Below are 22,253 nucleotides of genomic sequence, written 5' to 3' on the forward strand. Positions count from 1 at the left end.
AATTATTCTCTCTATCTTTATTCTCTTTTCGCTTTACCAAAAGAGAATTGGCAACATGATGACAGAGGCTCGAGAGAATGAAGACAGAGTTAGGGTGAATTCTTTTGTGTTTGTGTGTGCGCGCGTTTTTGAAATCGAATGCTTTTCCCTGTTCATTGATCTAAAATTTGCAATATGCTGATGATAATCGTTCGGGATCGGATGCCTCTTCCGAATGTACTTCTTTCCATCCAACATCGAATGTACTAATTCTTATAATAAACGACTACAATCATGTTAGTTGCAGTGACCTAAATAGCACTCTAAAGTCCTGAGTTTAAATCTTCATATGAGCGAATTTCATATTGGATTGTTTGAGGGGCTAAATTCTCAATTTAAAAGGTTGCATATTTTATTTGGGCATCATTTGATTTTGGCATACAGATGGCTTTGCCCAGTAGTTTAAATTTTATAAATAACAAAAAGGGTCTAGAAATACAAATACAAATTACATGGGAAAAAAAGAAAAACTCAAAGCTTTATGAAGATTATAACCTATCTAAAACTCTCTTTTAGATCATTATATTCATCCTCCAAGATACAAGAGAATCTCATTCTTGAAACTAGCTAACCATCTGTCGACATTAGGTGCTAGGTGCTCAAAAAAAATTAAGCATTCCGCTGCTTCCATATATGTCAGCATGAAGATTATTACTATCTTCAAGAAATCTTTCATTCAAAAGCACAATCTTGCAAAAACTTTCATCTTGGTAGAAAGACAATGACGTCTTCCAGGAAATTCTAAACTTCCTCCAGTAGGGCTTACTAAAAGTGCAATCAAATACATTCTTGTTTCCCCTATCACCACTCACTCACTCAGGCAAAATATGCACATGATAAATCCGTGTCCTGTGGAGCACAATGTTGATCATGTCATTGCACAACAGCCAAAGAAACACTTTTATCTTTATGACACATTTTGATTTCCATTTGCATGATAACGGCCTTGCATGGCTGCTTAAAAAAAACAGGCTATACATTCCCGAATTTTTTTAAAATAGTAATTAATAACCTGAAAATTAAATTAATAGTAAATGAAAGGTTTAATTCACTGGTGGAGAAACCCTTTGTAGTCCCGGTTCGTAACCCCCTTTAGTCCCGGTTTCCAAACCGGGAGTACCAATCCGGGACTAAAGATCGCTATCTTTAGTCCCGGGTGAAATAACCGGGAGTAAAGATCGATCTTTAGTCCCGGTTGGTAACACCAACCGGGACTAAACACCAACCGGGACTAAAGATGGCTCAGCCACGTGGCCGGCTAAGCCATCTTTAGTCCCGGTTGGTGTTACCAACCGGGACTAAAGATCGAGCTGACCTTTTTTTTTTTTTTGCATGGCCCTGTTGCTGCATGGTTTATATATATATATATATATATATATATATATATATATATATATATATATATATATATATATATATATATATATATAAACCATACATATATATATATGTATATATATATATATTATATTATATTATATGTATATACATGCATAATATATATGTATTTATACATATATATGTTATGCAAATGCATATGTATATAGATATATATATGACCAAAATATATTTACATTATAGAAAATGTGTACACATGCATATAGAAACATATGTAGTCATGTATTAATTACAATCCATTATATGTCCTAGCTAGCTACGATTTCGACGTAGTAGTAGTCGCTGCTAGCTCAGAAGCTAAGGACCGGTGAATTGTGTTTCCGTCGTAGTAGAATTCACCCTTGGGATCAAGGATTTCTTCGTTGATGAATCCCATGAGTTGTTCTTGAACCACTGCGATAAATTCCTTGTGTGTGGTCAGGTTATCCCTCATGCGAATAAACTATATGAATGTATGAAATTGATTAGTAATTAAACAAGAAATCGTTACGTAATAAAATTTTGAATTTATTTGTACGTACATCGAGCTCTCTTGTGGTGATGATTTGGTCTGCAAGGCAGTGGCAATACTCACACACGTAGTAGCCGCACAAGTTAGTTCCCTGCTTTTGCTTTGCGCACTACAAATAAATGACAAATTAACGGCGTGAGATCTAATTAATATACAGTTGTATGTATTAATTTGAATCGGAGAAATATAAATGTAGAGCATGTGTACTCACAGGAAATTTGAACCTCCGCCTAAGTCTTTCTCTCCAGTTGCCGCGGACCAAATGACGTAACCGATACCAAGCCCTACATGGAGTTTAAAGATATGATTCGTAGTATAAATAATTAACATAACAAGAATTTCTTAATTAACAGAGAAACTTATGCCAGTACCTGTCTATAAGTTCGAAAACCTTGTCAAACGTAGACTCTTTTTTATCCATTGAGTCATATACATTGACGGTGCAGGCCGACAGGTCGAAGAATAAAAGCACCCAGTGGAATCTGCAATGTGCGTGGGATGCATTACATATGAAACACTTAGCAAGTTCGTACGGGAATGAAATTTGGTATGTAGGAAGACAGTAAAATTAAACTAACTCTGTGTTGTACGGTAACAGTATGAACGTCTTGTAATGCTGCGCCTTCAGGAGATGGACGAGATTGTCCTCTGTTTCCTGTTTCCTGCGGATATTGGTCGAGCATTGCAACGTTTACTCTCCGAGGGTCGATGAATCCAGTATCGAAAACCCTCCGCCATCGGGCCCTTTGAATCTCCATTCTACAACGATAAAAGGGAGTATTTTATTTTATATAGTCTACTTATATACAAGGACCTAATTAATTAAAGGAGACGTAGTAATTAAGAATTATAATTGAACAATATACTTACAAAGTCCAGCAACTCATAATAGAGACGTCGAGGGCGTCCAGCTGGTATACTTCGTAGATTCCCTTGAAATTGATCCAGAGAATATCATCTCCTTGCAAGAAGTCCAAGTCCCTGATCCTCGCTCCGATCATCTCTCTACCGGTGGCGCTCATCTCCACGTACAGCTGATGGAACCTGTACATTTGTGTGGGTAGGGACTGCACCAGCTTGGGCTTGACAAGCGATTTACCGAGTTCGTACATGTATTTCAATTCCGCCTTTTCTATTGGTTCAACTCCTAGCAATTGATCCGTAGTTAGACCGGTGTCAATAATAAATTCTTCTATCGTCATGTCTTTCCCGGTCACCAACGGCTCGATCTCCTGGTTTGGTTGCTCTCCAAGCTGAGGGACTGGTTTAGACTTTCCAGAAGATGCTTTCTTCAGCGTTCGCTCATAGTCCGATAGCTTGATGGCCTCCTTGACAGGTGCAGACATACCCCTGAAGAAGTTCATGACACTGGGGTCTATAGGAATCTTCTTTTCTGGACTTCGAGGCTTGAATTGTCTCTTGACTTCTGATGCAACGTGTCACACCCTGAAAATTCAAAATATATAAATTGTTGTTTAAATGGAATTTTTAGAATTTATTTTAAAAGTCTTGAAGAGAAGATCTAATTTTAATTAATAAATTCCAATATAAAATGGGCCCAGATAAAATTTCATTAAATACTTTGCTTAATTCTATAATTCCTAGATTTTTCTGGGATTTATTTGAGCTAAGGAAGTATTTTTAACAAATGGAATTGCATTTAAGAAATAATTTAAATTGAAAAAGGTTTTAAAAAGTCTCTTTTGGCTTTGGGCCCAAAACCTTTCTCTCTCTCCTCGGCCCAGTCCGGCCCAGTCCGCCGCCGCGCGCGCGCGTCCGCCCGCTGACAGGTGGGGCCCACCTGTCGGACCTATCGTCCACCTTCGGCCACCGCCGCCCGAAACTCTAGCGCCGCGCCGCCGCCGTCTCCTTCCAAATCCGGCCGCTCCTTTCCGTTTCCGGCCGAATTGATAGAGGGGAAATGATCTTCTCGATCTCCTCTACCTCTTCTCCTTTGGAAACATCGGCTAAATCGGTTTGGAAATCGATGGATTCGAGTTGGATTCGGATTCGTTTTTCCCGAAGTTTCCTTCTCGTCGCCGGCCGCCGTGGGCCTTCGCCGTCGCCTCCGAGTCCCTTTAAAAGGACCCCCCGGTGTCTCCTCTACTCGTCGCCACCCTCGCCTTCGCCTCTCGTCGCCGGAAACGCCCTAGCGCCGTGAGACCTCGAGCCGCCGTCGCCGCCGTCGCTCCAGCCGTGCGCCGCCGTCGTTCCCGTCGTCGTCATCGCTCGGGAAGGCCACCGTCTTGGTCGCCGTAGCGTCGCCGTCTTCGTCCGCCCCTTCGCCGCCGCCGGAGACCGCCGGAGCACCGTCGCCGTCGTCAAGCCGAAGAGCGCCGCCGCTTCTTCTTCGTCGCCGTCGCCGTCCGTTGATCTTCCGCCGTCGCTTTGGTCGCCAGTGAGTCCGCCGTGCCGTCCGCTACTCGTTGGTGCCCTCCGTTCGTGCCGAAGCGCCGCCGTTCGCCGGCGGGCTTGTGCGTCCGAGCCGCCGAACCGCCACCGCCGGTGGTGACGTCATCGCTGACGTCATCGGGGCCGTTCGCTGTGAGCCGGTCGTGGACCGATCGATCTCGGCCGTCCGTTTTGGATCGATTGATCTCGGCCGTCCGTTCGTGTGAACCGCCGCCGTGCGCCCGGTCCACCGAAACCCTAGCCCGCTGACGTAATAATCCTCCTTTTCCTTTTCAAAAATAATTCATTATTGCGTCATAATTCAATTAAAATCAATTTAAGTGTTTTAATCCGATTTAATCTTCAAAAATTCATAACTAATTCATCTTAGCTCCGTTTTAGTTGGTTCAAGTCTCTAAATTTTTCTAAAATTGAGATCTACATGTTAAAAATATCCACATGTACTGTTCAAGCTTGTTTATGTGCTGTTTTGGTGATTTTGCTTCTTTTTGTTTAGATTCCGTCGTTTCCGGAGAGTCCGTTTTCGCAGGAGAAGAGTTTGAAGAGTTCCAAGGCCAGCAAGGCAAGTCACACAGATCCCAAACAACCCTTTGAGCATGTTGATCCTATTTAAAGCTATTGTTTCTATTCAAATATTGCATTTGTTTTCGAATGTCATTGGGTGGAATTAACCTATTGTTTGTTATAGCCCTTTTGTTCTTGATTACCTTATTCCTTGATACCTTGGGTTATTATAATTTGACTAGTTGAGCTTTATTTATATTGGTTCAACTAGATATTAGATATAATTGCTTAGCCCTGCTTAGAAACATTAGCTCACTTCTGGGATAAATTATGACTCACTATTGCTTAATGATGGCTTAATGATAGTTCACGATGGTCAATCGTGATTGGTTAATTAATTAATGTGCCAACTAAAACCTGGTAATGGTGGGTTGTGAGCACATGGTTTTGATGGTCGTGCTCATGACAATTAAGGACCAGTTCACGAGTTTCGGTTGTGAAACATTAACCGTGCCAACCACAAGCCAGCATGGGCAACGGCTTTATCTTTTGTATAGCATGTTTCATTGCGGGGCACCAGACTGAGAAGTGGCGGAGATAAGCCCACCGGGGTCGCTGGGGAGTCCATGCCTTGTTTATAAGGGGGTGATTATGATCCAGGAAGGTGCGCTGCGGTGGATTGTGTTATGCAAGGGGTATTGTCACAACTCCTTTCCGAGGTACCGTGGTGGTATTGAGGCACATGGTGACATGATGAGGGGTTGTGTCTTGTGGGTACAGTGGTACACCTCTGATCAGAGTAAAACTATTCGAATAGCCGTGCCCGCGGTTATGGGCGGTCAAACAATGTCTTTCGTGATTAGTCTCACACTTCTCACCATAATAGAAGATGCTATAACTGGTAATAATTTGATTAGCTCCTGGTTTGGAATGGTATATTCCTGGTTTGGAGATAGAACTGTGCAGCCGGGATGGTTGTTCAGAATGGTTGGGCCTATACAACAGGGTATGTTGTATAGCGTTGGATTAATATTGTTTAATTACTTAACTGTTTTATTAAATTCTCAAATGTTTGCTAAATGTTGCTTTTGCAAATGAAACCCTACTATGCCATCCTTTGTTATCCTGTGCACTTGCATATTTGCTGCGTGGCTTGCTGAGTATGTCATATACTCACCTTGCAATCATTCATCAGAGGAAGAGTTCTACAATGAGGCTGATGGTGTGGAGGATTAGGTGTAGCCTTGGTCAAGCTGCCTGTGGAGTGGAGCCGTCTGCGCCGTTTATTTTATTTTTCCGCTGCTTAGATCTTTATTGATTGAGATGAACTATCTACCTCTGTAATGACATTTTATTCGTTTATTAATTAGAGTAATAATTGTACTCTATTATCAATTTGTTATTGTGTACCTCGGCTGATTCCTGGACGAGGGTTCACACACATGTAAGCGTTTGGAATTTTGGATAGAAATTCCGGGCGTGACAAGTTGGTATCAGAGCCCCCTTGACCCTAGGTTATGCCAAATGGTTACCCATAGAAGCCCTCTAAAAATATTGGAAAAGTAGAACTGTTCTCCTCCCTTTCTCTTTTAATTAAACCAAACTAATGGCACATGCACTTCATAATCTCTTTTAATGGTTCTCATTCAAAATTTATTCCAGTGTTATTAGTACTGTACATCTATTACTATATTAATGGCTCATTTTCCAGCAAAAGTTTTACAATGTTGTTTTATTTAATCTTGCTGCAACAAAATAAATTTAGCAAGTTGATTTTATAATTTTCTTTTATTTCTTTTGAAACCTGATGTTCAAAAGTACAAAATTTGTAACCTTGTTTCCAACTGTTTCAACTTATCTTGCAAAGCTTGGTTTACTTTATTTACTTACCTTTTTACTTTGATTTTCTAAACTTTATTCAAATCAATCCAAAAACTTGTGCTATTAATTGGATAAATGTCTTAACTCCCTCCTTTCACTTGTCTTTAGATGCCGCGCTACAAGCCTGAGTACTTGTTTGATGTTGAGGGTTTTGTCCAGGAGTCGCGTACGATGTCCTTTGTCATTGGATTTGGGACTGCCCCTTTTTATGCCCAGATTCCTCATGATCGTCATGAAGAGAAGTGCCAAGTCAAAGTCACCTTGAACAGTAATAGTGAAGATATCCCCTCAGTGATGTTCGAAGCTAGAGGAAGAAACTACATCCATGCATGTCAGGAGGTGGCAAGGATCGCCATAGGAGAGCTCCGTGATCGCTACAGTGATCAGTTGGCCGACACTGAGTATCGTTACCATCCTCGCCAACCCCAGGGAAGTGACCGTGGCAGCTACCTTGAGACTGAAGGAATTGAGAATGATGCTACTACAAGACATTTGGTTGAGATGCTGTGGGCTATGGATGAAAGTCGTGCGGAGACTGTGTTAGCAGCTCAAGATCGTGAAGACCGGAATCGTGGTAAGATTTGCAAGCTAGAAGACAAGGTGGATCGTTTGGAGAAGGAACTAGCCGCGTTGAAGGGAGAAGCACCGCCGCAGAAGGCCAGGATTCGTCTCACCGCAAGGAAGAGAGCTCTATTTGTCCCTCGCTATCAATTGGCGCCAAAGGTCCGTGTGGTGGAGAAAGAAGTTGCCCCAACCCTAGCAGATTCCCCGGTCACCATCATAAGTGATGATGAAGAAGAAGGATCCAAGCGCAACCATTCCAAGATTGAGTGGGTAGCTACCCAAGATGATGAAGACGAGCCGAACGAGCCTTCAATCGACCTCCGATGCTCGGAAGAACTAGAGTGACTTGTTAAGTCGTTGTCTTCGATCGTTGTGTTAGCTTGCTTGTTTTAAGTTTGGTTGTGTGTGTCTCGCATGTGATTTACATCAGTGGTGGGATGTAAGTGCATGTGTTTGTTTTCTTTTGAGTGTTAGGAAGGGGGGCAGCCGCCTCCGCCGGATCTGGGTGGGGCACGGTCATCCGCCGCTGAGAGCCCGCTGTTCCCTGTTGCCCGCCACCGCGAGCCCGCCTCTCCTAGTCCACTGCCGCTACGCGCCTGTGCCGTCGAGCCCGCCGCTCTTGGTCGCCCGCCGCTGCATGCACGCTGCCGAGCCGCGTGGTGCCGCCGGCTACGCCCGCACCGTCCACGCCCGGGAGTGAGAGGTAAGAGAGTTAGAGAGGATAGAGAGATGAGAGAGTGAGAGAGAGCGTAGAAAGGATAAGGATGAGGATGGGTGGATGAGATGAAATTTTGAAGTGTTGAGGAGGGAAAAGAGGAGGAAGGATAGACTTGTAGGCAGGTTTTTAAGAGGCCCGCATGTGAAAATCGATTTTCGCGTGCGGGCATTTTAAGAGGCCCATAGGCGAAAATAGGCTTATTTTTTTGTGCGCACCCTTACGAGGCCCCTTGCGAAAATCAATTTTCTCGTGCGGGCCTCTTAAGGGTCCGCACACGAAAATGGGAGGCCAATTTTTGCGTGCGGACGTGAAAACGGCCTGTCTGTAAACTAAGTAGCTCCTCGTCCAGGAAAATCGTTTCTCTAATACTCCCTCAATTCCAAATTGATCTACATATAGTTTTTAATGATCTACATATTTGTGTTAATTTATTAGGTCTATTCGTTATTTGTGCATTGGAGTAAATGAACATTGATGCATGCATCCATGCACACAAGTATTTATAGCACACATGTAATATCTTGATTTGCTATTGGCTAGGAAATAGTGGGGATGGTGCATGTATCGAGTTTGTTGCTAGAGTAAATATAGTATTAGAGAGTTATTAGTTTTTCTTGATTTTGGTGTACCTATGAAATATGTTGATCAATTTGGAATGGAGGAAGTAGTGGGCAGTACTGCCGCAGCCAAACTTTGTTTTTGGTGACTGGATTATATTCGGTAAACTATTTTCATACCTTAAGTAACATCCCCTTGTTTTTCATATCACTAAAATAGCTATCAAATAATTTGAAAAAATTAATATGATAGATCAATATGAAATACAAATTTAATAAACAAAAATAAGTATAACTGAGTTCTAAATGATATTTTGGTCATTTTGTAAAAACTACAGACATAATTTCACGTTTACCTGATGTGATGGCAAAAAAGAAAGAGTATTATTGCACGTAAGATGGCATGTTGTTGAACTATTGTCTATCAACGGTATTTTACAATCGTACACTTCAGTTCTAATTCAAAAAATTTCACATACAAAAATTTCTTCAATGGACACAACTCACCCGAATGTGAGGCTGGTGTTAGTTGATTGAGTCAGCCCATTCCCAGAGAGTTGATTATAGTGCACAAGATCAGTGACAAAGGCGCCTATTGTTGATCCACCATCAGCATAGGTCGCGATGAATGGACAAAGTAAGCTTGTGTTGCATTCTGGCTGCACATCCCTATCGGGCGAAGTGCAGAACATATCATCACATTTCACCACTTTTTAACTTACTGAGCTCCTAGGGTCATATAATGTCAGCTTTTTCTGCACACAAGAAGATGTACGACAAACCATATTATCATTCAGAATTTCACATCTATAATGTACAAAACCCTAAATGGCAAAAAGAATTTTTGCAAGGTACTGAAAAATAAACTCTAAACCTACCAATATATCGCTCTTGCGAGGGCATTGCTTGCAGGGGATGCAGTTAACCCAAAATGCACTGCTGCCAGTGTCCACCTGCACATAGTATTCCATTGCGGGTGTCCCAATCCCTATCTCCGTGTAGTATAGTCTGTGTCAAACTCTATCAGATCGTAATAAGCCAACCTACCAAGAAGAAATGGATAGAACCAAAGGAACATTGAAGCATATACCCTGTGCTGGATGTGCTGATGCCACCAAGGCCACCAAGTGAGAAGTCCGCAGCCACAAGGCGACTAAGATGGCGGTTCCTATCGTGGGTTTGTAATGCACCTATGTCACTCCCCTTACACCCACCGCCCATGATAGAGAATTTGCGGCGCACCTGGAATAACCCAATGGCCACGGTACCACGAGTAGAGGATGCTACCAATAGGGCCGAAAGGATTGCTGATAGAAACAAAGGAGCCATCTCTTCAGCAAAGTATGTACCATTCTTTTCCTTTATGTTTTTATGAAGCTTTAAACAGTAATTCTTGGTTCGTCATCTGGTCCTCATCCATCGCAGTGGACTGTTCTATGAGTTTTAATATGAAATGGGGTACGAACATGGAGCCAAAAAATGCGGGGAGCCATGAACAGGAAACATCTAGTGGAAGAAGTCAGCAATTGTTCGCTGGGAGAGTCAGGGAAAATAGGAAACTACGTGGTTTTTGCGGTTGAGAGTGGAATTGTGCATGGGGCTACGGGCATTATGCAGGCCATCCATTATGTCTGCAATTTTTGCACCTATTTTGAGAAAGGCTCCCAGGTCTAAGCTTCTTATCTTTAATTATGGTTATGAAAATGCCATGCATGGCTCTCTTTCTTTTTGGGAAAGAAACTGCTAATCTATGATAACTAAAGAGTAGTGATTGGCTGCCTAAACTAAAATCTAAACGTATTACTGCGTAGTCTATGAAGTTAGAAAACTAATCCCAAAAAAACTATGATCCTGGCAATCTGACTACCTCAACTGCTAGTTGGAGAGTGGCTTGGCTACCTGGACTGCTCAATTCTGTTCAGACCATCAGCCTAGTTACCATAGACTTGATGAGAAAAAATAATTTTCTATGTCACACCATGCCCCAAAAATTCACAAACCAGAATTCCAAGCAGAACGTGCATTAAACCACTATCCAGGAACAGCTAGGGTAGTTGAACTAAGCATGGCTAAGCAATTCCTAATCCAACATCTAGTCATGTTACATCCCAAGTTTACAAAGGAATAAGGTACAAAAATAATAGGGCTGAGAACAGTAGGTACAACATCCCATTTAGTAACATTATAAAACAATGCATAACTTAAAGGAAAACATAGAGCATTTGCAATATGGGATCAATATATTCAAGTGACAAGGATGACTTGCCTTGCTCTGCGGCTAGAGGGACCTTGGCGACTATCTTGAAATACACCGGAGCGTTGGGAGAGCCGAAATCTATGTGACATACAAGGCAAACAATACAAATAGGTTATAAGACTACTAAAACAGATAACAAAACCATTTTTAATGGATTCTTCGCTTTTTTTTTGATTTACTGAGACTTGAATGGGCTTAAATGGAGCACGAATGAATTGTCAATGAATTTTAGAAGGTTATCTGTGTTTTTACTATAAACAAAAAAAGCCTTAATCGATTTATTGCGCAATAAAGGTCCTGGATGATGTCATCGGAGAGGGGTGGCGCTGACAGGTGGGCCCCACATGTCAGGCTCATAGGTCATAGGCTCATGGTGAACCAAGTCCACGGAACCGGGGATGGGAGCACCACGTGGCGTCGACGTGGCGGCCACGTGGATGGCCTCGTGGGCGGCAGCCGAATGGCCCCGATCTACCGAGTGGTAGATCGGATGGCTGGGAACGCATGGCGATGCACGGGCATGGCTTGAGCCAGCCCGGTGGGCATGGCGCACGACGGCGCTAGTGCGGAGCGGGCAGCGGCAACCAGCGGCAAGGGATGGCGCGCGACGGCACCGCGGCTAGCGGTGGCACCATGGCGACATGGCACCGCGATGCGACGGCAACGCGCAAGCGGCTAGCGGCGGAGCGACAAAGAGAGAGGAGAGGAAGGGGAGGGCCTCACCGATCACAAACAAGGATGGTGAGTGACGGAGGGAGGTCGGCGAACAGCGGACGACGTCAGGAGAGACCTAGTGTAACGCCCTGAAAATCGCTCTAAATTTAAATCATGTTTTAATGAATTTCTAGAAATTTTAAAAGCCTAAAAGAGCCTCCAACAATTAAAATTCACCAAGATTTATATCAAATTGGCTTGTGGGTATTATTAATAAATTCCCCATATCTCAAAATGTTTAACCAATTTTTACTTGAATTTTCAGAGCATCCTAAATAATTTTAAGGCAACAAAACAATTAAAGAATTTTATAAAATGGAAAAGCTAAAAGAAATCCTCTTCCTCCTGTTGGGTTGTTTCCAGCCCATCTCTCCCTCTCTTGGCCCAGCCCAGCCGCCCCCTCTCCTTCCCTCTCTCCCCTCCCCCTCCCAATCCTTGGGCCGGCCCAGCTGCTCTCTCTCCCTCGGACTCAGAGACAGGGGTGTTCCACTCGATGACAGGTGGGTCCCACCCGTCATCCCTAACCTCCAGCCCTCTCTCTCCTCTCCGGCCGAATCTACCACATGTCCACCTCCGATTCGCCTCCTCCACTCGCCGTTTCATCAAATTAATTGAGGGGAATTAATTCCCGCCTTATCCTCTCCAATACCCCCATAATTTTCCACTCAATCCCCGTTTATTCGTGGTGGATTTTGATGATGTTCTTTAATGGTGAGCTCCACCATGGCCTGCGTCGGGCTCCCATCGGTTGCCCATTTGGCCCAAAATAGCTTATTTGGCTTATTAGAAAATTAAAATTAATTTATAAGTAAAACTTTTGTAGATTTGTTCGTAGCAACTTAAAAGCCAACATTAACCAAAATTACGTTAAAAGAATTTCAAAATCAACTTCAAAGTCAAGTTTAAAAATTCAAATTTTGGCTTATTCTTTTACTGTTTAGGCCAAACGATGGGGCTGTCGATCGCCCTACCCGGCGTCTCTCTCCCTCCCCTCCAGCCTATAAAAGGTACCCCCGACTCCCTCCTCTCTCCCCTCACACCGCCGCCCTCTCCCTCTCCTCTCTCCGCGCCGCTCTCTTCTTGTGCCGCCGCCGTCGCAACTCCGGCCGCCCCTCGCCGGTGGTCGGAACCTCATTGGAGCCCAGCGTCGCCACCATCTGCTTCGCCGCTTCCTTCTCTTCCCCGTCCTCCCCTCCGTCGAGCACGAGGACCGCGGGAACGATGACGACAACGACGACCCGAAGCTTCTCGCCGTTTCTTCCTCACCGCCAGCAACACCGCCGACCTCTCGCCGCCGCGTCTGCTCGGTGAGAACCGTCACCTCCTCCCTTTTCCGTTTTTCCTCTTCCCGTGCTCCGTTGCACCATCGCCACGCCGTTGGCCGTTGCCGGCGTGCCGCCTGGCTCGGGTGCTTCTCCTTCCTGGCCGTGCTTGTGCGCCGTGAGCCGCCCTCATGGTGTACCGAGCGGCTGCCAAATGGGACCCGCCCGTGGACCCCCTCTCTCTCTTCTCTGTGCAATAAATCAATTTCCTTTAGAAAAATAATTCACAAAATTGCAAATTTCCATTTAAACAGCACCTAAACTTCAAATGGCCATATCTTAACCGTTTGAACTCCGAATTAACCTGTTCAAATCTCTAATTTCTCCTAAAAATGAGTAGATCCCATTGATGTGCCTTATTGCTTCTGTTCATATGGTTTTTATTAGCCTTTTTTATTTCTTCGCGTTGGTCGTGTAGATCCTGCCGTTCCAGAAGATCAGCTCTTCATCGCCGTTGACGCCGAAGACTTTGTGAGCGATCAAGGCAAGTCATATCTATCTTGAACATGTTGAATCCCATATTGTGAAAATTATGTTGTTTTACTTATATTGCATTGCTTTATAAATTATAATGTTCATTATTAATATTGTTTTATTGGTTATTCCTATGCTCTTTGTTATGGCCATGTTATTGATTTCATATCCATGATTGTTGTGAACCCTAGTAAAATTATAACTTGACTAGTCTAGTGCCCTACATGATGGACTGACTAGTTGCTTTAGGTAAATGCTTAGTCCTGCTTAGTTCCAACTTAGAACTTTTGGATAAACTAGACTATGGTGGTTAACAACTAAAACTGGATTAGTATTGGACTATTGACTGGTTTGTCAATAGATGGGTGATAAAATTCTTTGTGCAACTAAAACATCTTTTTGGGCTGGGCTCGGGGTGCAAGCTGATTACTTTGGTAGTCGCACCCCGGCTAATATAAGAACCGGTCTTTGGGCCTCTGTTGCAAGGCATCTTCGTGCAACCACAAGTCTAGTGGGTAAGACCTGACTGGAAGTTTAGATCTTCTCAAAACAAAGACCATTGGTTGGAAGGGTGTGGGGCCAAGATTAAGGCCGTTTTTTCACCGGGCGCAAGGGGGGGCCTGTCTCATCCCGGGGGATCCGGCAACCTTTACCTTGTCGGGGACCGGCGGGCGGCGAAACCTCAGCAGGTTCTCCTGTTTTGGGTAGACCTAGATGGATAGTCTTGTCACGACCTCTATCCGAGTACCGTGGTGGTACCCGGCGCGTGGCAACGCGTGTTGAGGTTGTGTCTTGTGGGTAAAGTTGTACACCTCTGATCAGAGTTAAAAACTATTCGAATAGCCGCACCCAAAGTTACTTTTGTTTTACAAAACCTTGGGAGGGTGAAATCATGATGATGTAGTCATGTGGTGATTAGCCTGGGTTAAGGCAGGTTCGTTGGCTCATGAGACCTTGATGATATTAAAATATTGGCTTAGAACAGGATCGTGTTTTAAAATGAGCTTTAACCTGATTAAAATGTTTAAACTATGGCTTTCTGCAAAATAAACCCTATTAGGCCATTTTTCTTGTTTTCCCTATGCATTATTATTGCATTTCCGGTGTGACTTGTTGAGTACGGTGGTGGTACTCACTCTTGCTCACAAAAATAATCCAGAGGATGGACCTGAGAAAGATGAAGGCTTGGATCTCTAGTTCGCTCCGCCGTCGAGTGCCTGTGGCTGCTGCTGTTCCGTAGTCTTCCGCTATTTTATTTGTTTATCTTTGAGCGTGAGGACCTAGAGTCGCCCATGAAATAAAGTACTTCCTTTACGTTTCCGCAAATAATCAACAATGCTATGTGTACCTCGCCTCCTGGGACGAGGATTAATGCACTGAGCGTTTGGAAATGGTGTATATTTCCGGGCGTGACACCTAGGGAACACAATGAGAGGGGCTAGAGGGAGATTAGAGGTCCGTGGTAAGCTAGGGTGTGCCGACCAAAGGCGGCGGCCATGGAGAGCTCACCGACGTGAGGGGAGTGGGCTCCGGCGACGAAATTTGACGGCGGAGGGGTGGACTATGTGGCCCTCGGGCTTGCGAATCCGACGGCATCGACGGCACGGCCCGACGCGACGGCTAGCAGCGGCTAGCGGCAACCGGAGTGTAGGAAAAGTGGCAGTAAGTGGGTGCGACGGCGCTAGAGCGGAGGAAGGCACGAGAGCGATCAGCGGAAAAAGGAAAAAGGGAGAGGAGGAGGAGGGGTCCATTTATATAGGGGCGGGAGGTCAGGAACGGCCGGGAGTGGCGCGGATTCACCGGCAAAGTGGGGGAGGTACGGGAGGAGAGAGAGAGGTGGGATTCAAAAATTGAATCCTGGCCGTTTCCAGCGCAGGCGTGGGCCGGAGAGGGGGTAGTGGGGTGCGGGGAGTGGGTGGCGTGCGCGGGGCGAGGCCATTGTGGTGCGGTGGAGGCTGGACGTGGCCCTAGAACAGCGGGAGCGGCAGTTGTGGGAGGCGGTGGCGGCCTCCGGAGGTTGGGGGAGGACCCGACAGGTGGGCCCCACCTGTCAGCAACCCCAGGAGACAGAGGAGGGGCGCGCGGGCTGTTGGGCCTCGGCCTGAGGCCAGCCCAGCGAATGGGCGCTGGAGGGAAATGGGCCGAAGGCCCAAGAAGAAGTAAAAAAGGAGGAAAATGAAAAAGAAAAAGGGAAAAAGGAATTTCCAGGGATTCTTTAATGCTTGTGCTCGATTTAAATTGACTAGTCGCCAACCCGTGCGTTGCACGGGCTCATATTATTGATAGAATAAATGATAAAATTTTTAATCACACGCTAAATAGTTGGTTACTTACAAAATTACAGTTGCTTGATCATTACTAATTTGATGTTATAAAATGAAATTATTAAAAATACTAAATGAGAGTTTGCGATTTGTCCAACTTAGTATTTATTAATTTTGAATTTTAAAATTATAACAATTTATACAAACTAAAAACTAAACAATCCATGGTATTTTCAGTTTCATGTTTTATTTAACACAAATTCATGATACACATATGGATGATCATTACATTCCTTAGGTCATATACATACATATGCGTTTTAACTTGCAGTTATATTTTGTTGTGTCAAGAGCAAAACTTTCACAATTCGAAATTCTCTATATTTATAAATTCCAAAAAGGGATTAGAATGAACTTTATTTCACAATTTTAAATACTTTATTTAGTATTTCATTACTTAAATTACTTTGTCAAAGAAGTTCAATAGCAAACTATTGGTCCAACAGTTAAAGTTTTAGACATATTTTTTGCAAGCATATTAAAATAATGTTAGAAAATACTATATTATTTATACTTAATATATATCTTTTAATCCTTATTTAGATGCATTAATTAGCTGCTGTTGTGGAAGTCGGCCTTAATTCAATGTTTTATTTTTGTGTTGAAGGATAAAAAACTAATGCAAACAATAATTATTCTAGTTGCATGTAGAAAATTCAAGTATGTTGAATCCGTAAAAGAAAAATATGAAAAGATTATTGCTATATTCCGATCGCCCTAAATTAGAGGAGAGCAGCAGCAGCAGCATGGGCAAAAATGCGAGTATGTTGTTAGTGTGAAAGGAAGAGTAGAAGATATGATGAGTATACTTCAGCTGCATGAATATTGGCGTGGCCTAGGCCATTCAAAGTGCTTGAAATTTATGTACATTTTGGAGTGACTGAAAAATAGGCAGACTCATATATAAACTATTATAACCGAGTCAAAATCAAATAAACACTTGGTGCACTATCATAAGATTCAGTATTGCTAACTTAATCTCCATGTTTTGAGGTGGCTTTGTATGGCTCGATCTATCTATGTGATCGATGTTAGCATTTGCCAATAATCTTTTTTAAACAAAGTATGAAGTTAAAAAAAAAATTGCACGGACTAACCTTGTTGGATTAAGCCTTCAACATCTTGATCCTATACATGCACCATGTGTCTGTCTTAGTCCGTCCATATGATTCAGCCAGGCAATTAGCTTGGCTGATGGATACGGACTGAAAAAAAAAAAAGATAGACATATATATAACATCAGGGTTAATCGATAATCAATGGCCTTAACTGAAAGCATGTTGTTAACAAATTAAGGGTACATCTCTGGCAGGGATAGTCAGCCTTGCGCTGAGCCTCTCATGGTCAAATCCATGATTGTTTTTCTATGCGCTGAATCAATGGGGATACGGAGAAATTACTCACAATGAATCATGCATACATGCATTTGCCTGCAACAACAGCCTGCAAGGACATGGCCGTGTGGTCAGCGTACATCGTCACCGGCATATGAAGCAGCGGCGCCCTAGGCTCGCACCGAGATGCCACAGCTTTGGCAGGCGCGGACATTGCAGCGGCAGAAGCCGAGGCGACTCGGCGACATCGACGTCGAGTGGCGACTTGATGTGAGCATCGGCGTAAGCTGCATCGATGCTTTCCATAGACGTGAGCGGCTTGCCTGAAGAATTAATCGTCTTGCCGCGCTGGCTTTGATTCCTTTTCCATGTCTCTCTATTGACGCCCAAGGTGTTGCATGCTTCGTTGATTTTCTTCTCTTATTGTGTTGTGAATTATAGATAGATCTAATCATGTACTTAACGCTCAACAGCAACAGAAATATTATTGCCTCTCGCATATCCTCTCTTATCTGTTCCTTCGTGAGGTGGTGTTAGATTGGTTTAATTTACACGTGGCCCACAAAGTTAAACACACATGGAATTTACAATCTACAGGGATGATAATATCATTTATTTAATCAATGGCCAGATCTTTCTGATTAACGTGAGAGTTCGTAGAAAGTGATTTAATCAATGGCCAGATCTTTCTGATTAACGTGAGAGTTCGTAGAAAGTGCCCAATTAGTATAGGTATAGATGGCCAGATCTTTCTGATTAACGTGAGAGTTCGTAGAAAGTGATTTAATCAATGGCCAGATCTTTCTGATTAACGTGAGAGTTCGTAGAAAGTGCCCAATTAGTATAGGTATAGATAGATAGATAGATAGATAGATTGTATCCAATGCATACATAGATTAATTAAATTTAATTGAACTTACTCAATTCGAAGCATAATGTCACGGATCTTGCTTATCCAACAACTTGTTTGTGTTTCTTCGATTTGTCCTATGTAAGATGCTAAGCCAACAACATCTGCAAAATGAAACGGTGAAGGTTATGTATGTGTTAATTAATTTGGATGCTAGTAAATAATGTAACTAAACAACATATTACCAGATAAATATGTTTTGCTGTATACTCTTTTGGAAAGACTCTCAATGGTTGAAAATCTAAAGGTTTGTTCTAGTTTTGGTTTGTTTTCTAGGGTTTTGATCTCCTGAACTTTGGCAGTGTTTTGAGAAGTTGAGAATTTTGTCATTGTGAACTGGACGATATTCTGCTACTGAAGAAACCTTGAAATTAGATATCATGGACACTGATCCTTCTTGAATGCCCTGAACCTATTGACCTGAAATTTCTTTACAGTAGCATGCATCATGGTGTCATTCAATAAATAATATAAGTGAGAAGGCAAATGTAAATATCAACATTATTTGTGAGAAGAACAGTTATGCTAACCTCTTCATCAATCAGTATCATGTCAAGGCTAATAAGCTCGTTGCTGTTAGGATTTATGGCAACCCAAAGTCTAATTACCCATTGTTAACAGCTTTCCATGTTTCCTTTTCATTGTTAACAGCTTGAAGCATATCACATGCCATTGTAGTTATCCTTCAGTTTTGATAAAAGGAAAAATAATTTTGAATCAGGCAACCAATTTATATGTCAATGGGACCATGTAGTAAGTGAGTCTATAATCAGCAAAAGTTGATATGACGACAACGGTTTAAGCAAATGAATATAAAAAAATGAATATTTTCGGTTTTGATGAAAAAAAAACTCTCAATTAGGCTACTATATAATATCTGTCTATGGGACCATCTATTAATTAAACTACTTATTAGGAAAAAGGTGATATAAGGATCATAATCCAAATATATTTTATCTGCTTCTTCTACCATTAAACACAACCTCAAAAGTCAGAAGTGCGCTTTCTTTATTAGGCTTTTAACCTAGTAGTTTGTTAATATAGCTCAACAGCAATAGTGATAGTGTCTTTGGTCTATTATTGCGCTATTCAGAAAATTACCAGTAAATTTTAACTTCTAGTACAATTAGATAACTCGATTCATTGTCAAAATCACAATCGGTAACATAGCAGTAGAATATGTTCGTCAGAATAGCAAACAGTCCATTCAACAGGCAAAAGATCAGCAAATAATTCTTTATTAAAATCAAAATCACAAATCGAGTCCCAGTTTCGATGAAATACCTTTGTGTATTACAGATGCGGCGGAGACGGATGCAAGTATGCTCCTTTTTGCCAACGCAACGACAAATATGCGATAGTTGGGAAAACGGATGAACTGTGGAACAAACATACTGATCCCTGAAATTTATAGGATTATTAACGATGGCGAAACTGAGTCTTGTACGGATCGTATCGTTGCACATCAGAAATCAAATTTGATTAACGAAAAGAAGCACCCTATCTGGAGTTCAAATCGGAGTCTAGATCGGTATTGTTAAATATGAGAAACTGATTTAGATTAGGGAAGAGAAGCACCAGAGTTCCAGTCGGAGACGGTTCGCTCGTTGATAAAAGTCATCGCCGCGAGAACCGATGATCTCCAACTCGCGCTCGCCGACTATCCCGCGAACGGAGAGACGGAGAGCTGGATGCGGCGCGTTGAAGATAAGGTCGACCAATGCTTCTCCTGCTTCGTTGAAGATAAGGTCTCAGTCTTATCTGCCTAAAATCTAGTAAATGTGCTTGTATAGTTACGTAGATTTTGATAGAACCCGGCCCACAAAACAGTTTTTAGACGCAGCTATTAATCCAAGCCCACATATAACTAAAACTAATAAAGGCAGATCACGTGAAAAATCTACGGTTTAGATTAAATCACTTATTTAACCAACGGTCAAAATTCTCTGATTAACGTGGGAGCTCGTAGAAAGTGTCCAATTAGTATAGGTATAGATTAGAATTATCTCCAAGGTTTTGAAAATTCCATTAAAAATCATGTTAGCCTATTTTGACATGTAGAACTCAAGAAATATTCCACATGCCATTTTTTATTATTATTTGCATTTATTACTTTAGAGTTTCACTCTTGCCATTAAACAATTGATTTTCTTGCAACAATTTATTAAATTATTTTAGGCTTAGGAGAACAACTTCAGGGTGTGACAACATCCTAACCTTATTGCAATCAGTTATCATTATTCCTAAAATAAACTAATATATGCAATAACAGTTTAAATAATAATCGTTAGCGTCTAAATTTATTAACTACAATCTTGATAGATCTAACCTAACTCAGACAATATACACTGGTAGAGAAGTAGTTTGTAGTCCCAGTTTGCAACCCCAATTAGTCCTGGGTTGCATACCAGGACTACGAATCCGGGACTAAACATCACTATCTTAAGTCCCAGTAGAAATAATCGGGACCAAAAAAGCATCAACACCAACTGGGACAAAGATAGTAGTGCCATGTGAATGGAAACGCCACCGCACTCCCCGCGCGACGGCCGCGCCGGCCTCCGTCGCCTGCCACCGCCAGGCGCCGACCTCCGTGACGTAGAGGAAAAGCAGAAGGGGATGAGGGAATCGGAGGAGGAGGAGAAGGAGATCTCAAGAAGGAGTGGAGGAGGAGAGGGGATAAGGAGGAGCGGCGTGTGCACGGGTGGCGCTCGTGTAGATAAAGGAAGAGGGAGAGAGAGCAAGAGATGCCCAAGATGTGGGAGAGAGATATTTAGTCCCGGTTGGTATCACCCAACCGGGAGTAAAGTTCGTTGACCGTGTGACATGGTCTGACGGTTATTGAACCAATACTAAAAATGATCTTTCATCCCGGTTCCCGATTGTTGTTACCAACCAGGATAAAAGATCAAAAAGTACCCCTGGGCTTTTGAATCGGGAGTAAAGATATTTTTTAGTCCTGGTTCCTATTCTAACTAGGGCTAATGTGGTTTTTTGAGTAACCAAGCAAAAATGGTTTCTCCATGCAGCAACAGGGCCATGCAAAAAAAAAGGTCAGCTCGATCTTTAGTCCCGGTTGGTAACACCAACCGGGAATTCTACATATGTATTGAAACATATATATGCATACATATATATATGTATATATATATATTATATTATATTATATGTATATACATGCATAATATATATGTATTTATACATATATATGTTATGCAAATGCATATGTATATAGATATATATATGACCAAAATATATTTACATTATAGAAAATGTGTACACATGCATATAGAAACATATGTAGTCATGTATTAATTACAATCCATTATATGTCCTAGCTAGCTACGATTTCTACGTAGTAGTAGTCGCTGCTAGCTCAGAAGCTAAGGACCGGTGAATTGTTTTTCCGTCGTAGTAGAATTCACCCTTGGGATCAAGGATTTCTTCGTTGATGAATCCCATGAGTTGTTCTTGAACCGCCACGATAAATTCCTTGTGTATGGTCAGGTTATCCCTCATGCGAATAAACTATATGAATGTATGAAATTGATTAGTAATTAAACAAGAAATCGCTACGTAATGAAATTTTGAATTTATTTGTACGTACATCGAGCTCTCTTGTGGTGATGATTTGTTCTGCAAGGCAGTGGCAATACTCGCACACGTAATAGCCGCACAAGTTAGTTCCCTGCTTTTGCTTTGCGCACTACAAATAAATGACAAACAACGAGAGATCTAATTAATATACACTTGTATGTATTTGAATCGGAGAAATATAAATGTAGAGCATGTGTACTCACAGGAAATTTGAACTTCCGCCTAAGTCTTTCTCTCCATTTGCCGCGGACCAAATGACGGAACCGATACCAAGCCCTACATGGAGTTTAAAGCTATGATTCGTAGTAGCAATTAACATAACAAGATTTTCTTAATTAACAAAGGAACTTATGACGGTACCTGTCTATAAGTTCGAAAACCTTGTCAAACGTAGACTCTTTTTTATCCATTGAGTCATATACGTTGACGGTGCAGGCCTCCAGGTCGAAGAGTAAAAGCACCCAGTGGAATCTGCAATGTGCGTGGGATGCATTACATATGAAACACTTAGCAAGTTCGTACGGGAATGAAATTTGGTATGTAGGAAGACAGTAAAATTAAACTAACTCTGTGTTGTACGGCAACAGTATGAACGTCTTGTAATGCTGCGCCTTCAGGAGATGGACGAGATTGTCCTCTGTTTCTTGTGGATATTGGTCGAGCATTGCGACGTTTACTTTCCGAGGGTCGATGAATCCAGTATCGAAAACCCTCCGCCGTCAGGCCCTTTGAATCTC

At 42.4% G+C, this 22,253-nt stretch overlaps 1 protein-coding gene across 4 annotated transcripts; it reads right to left on the reverse strand.

Moving 5' to 3' along the window:
* Positions 1–1,593: 1,593 nt before the first annotated feature.
* LOC4335497 (aspartic proteinase nepenthesin-1) lies at positions 1,594–19,650 on the reverse strand. Of its 4 annotated transcripts, XR_010740883.1 has the most exons (12): positions 19,498–19,650; positions 19,204–19,320; positions 17,930–18,023; positions 10,851–10,919; positions 9,463–9,592; positions 9,092–9,339; positions 2,819–3,394; positions 2,527–2,707; positions 2,320–2,430; positions 2,160–2,232; positions 1,959–2,057; positions 1,594–1,879 (listed from the first exon to the last, which is right to left on the reverse strand). XR_010740883.1 is itself a non-coding variant. In XM_015781128.3 (6 exons), the coding sequence occupies exons 1-6, from the start codon at positions 19,538–19,540 to the stop codon at positions 9,298–9,300; spliced, it is 495 nt and encodes a 164-aa protein (XP_015636614.1). In that variant the 5' UTR covers positions 19,541–19,650; the 3' UTR covers positions 8,947–9,297. The 4 variants fall into 4 exon arrangements, 1 of the variants encoding a protein (XP_015636614.1); XM_015781128.3 differs by lacking the exons at positions 1,594–1,879; positions 1,959–2,057; positions 2,160–2,232; ... (1 more) ...; positions 2,527–2,707; positions 2,819–3,394 and having other exon boundaries at positions 8,947–9,339; XR_010740884.1 differs by lacking the exons at positions 1,594–1,879; positions 1,959–2,057; positions 2,160–2,232; ... (2 more) ...; positions 2,819–3,394; positions 9,092–9,339 and adding an exon at positions 9,675–9,891.
* Positions 19,651–22,253: the final 2,603 nt, after the last annotated feature.

Source organism: Oryza sativa, chromosome 4 (assembly GCF_034140825.1).
Source record: "Oryza sativa Japonica Group chromosome 4, ASM3414082v1".
NCBI classification, from domain to species: Eukaryota; Viridiplantae; Streptophyta; class Magnoliopsida; order Poales; family Poaceae; genus Oryza; species Oryza sativa.

Coding starts and splice junctions, on each gene's coding strand:
- LOC4335497 (XM_015781128.3), bottom strand. CDS start 19,540: ATGACTTTTATCAACGAGCGAACCGTCTCCGACTGGAACTCTG. Junction 19,321..19,497: donor CGTCTCCGACTGGAACTCTG/GTGCTTCTCTTC, acceptor TATAAATTTCAG/GGATCAGTATGTTTGTTCCA. Junction 9,340..9,462: donor CTCGCAAGAGCGATATATTG/GTAGGTTTAGAG, acceptor TCTTGTGTGCAG/AAAAAGCTGACATTATATGA.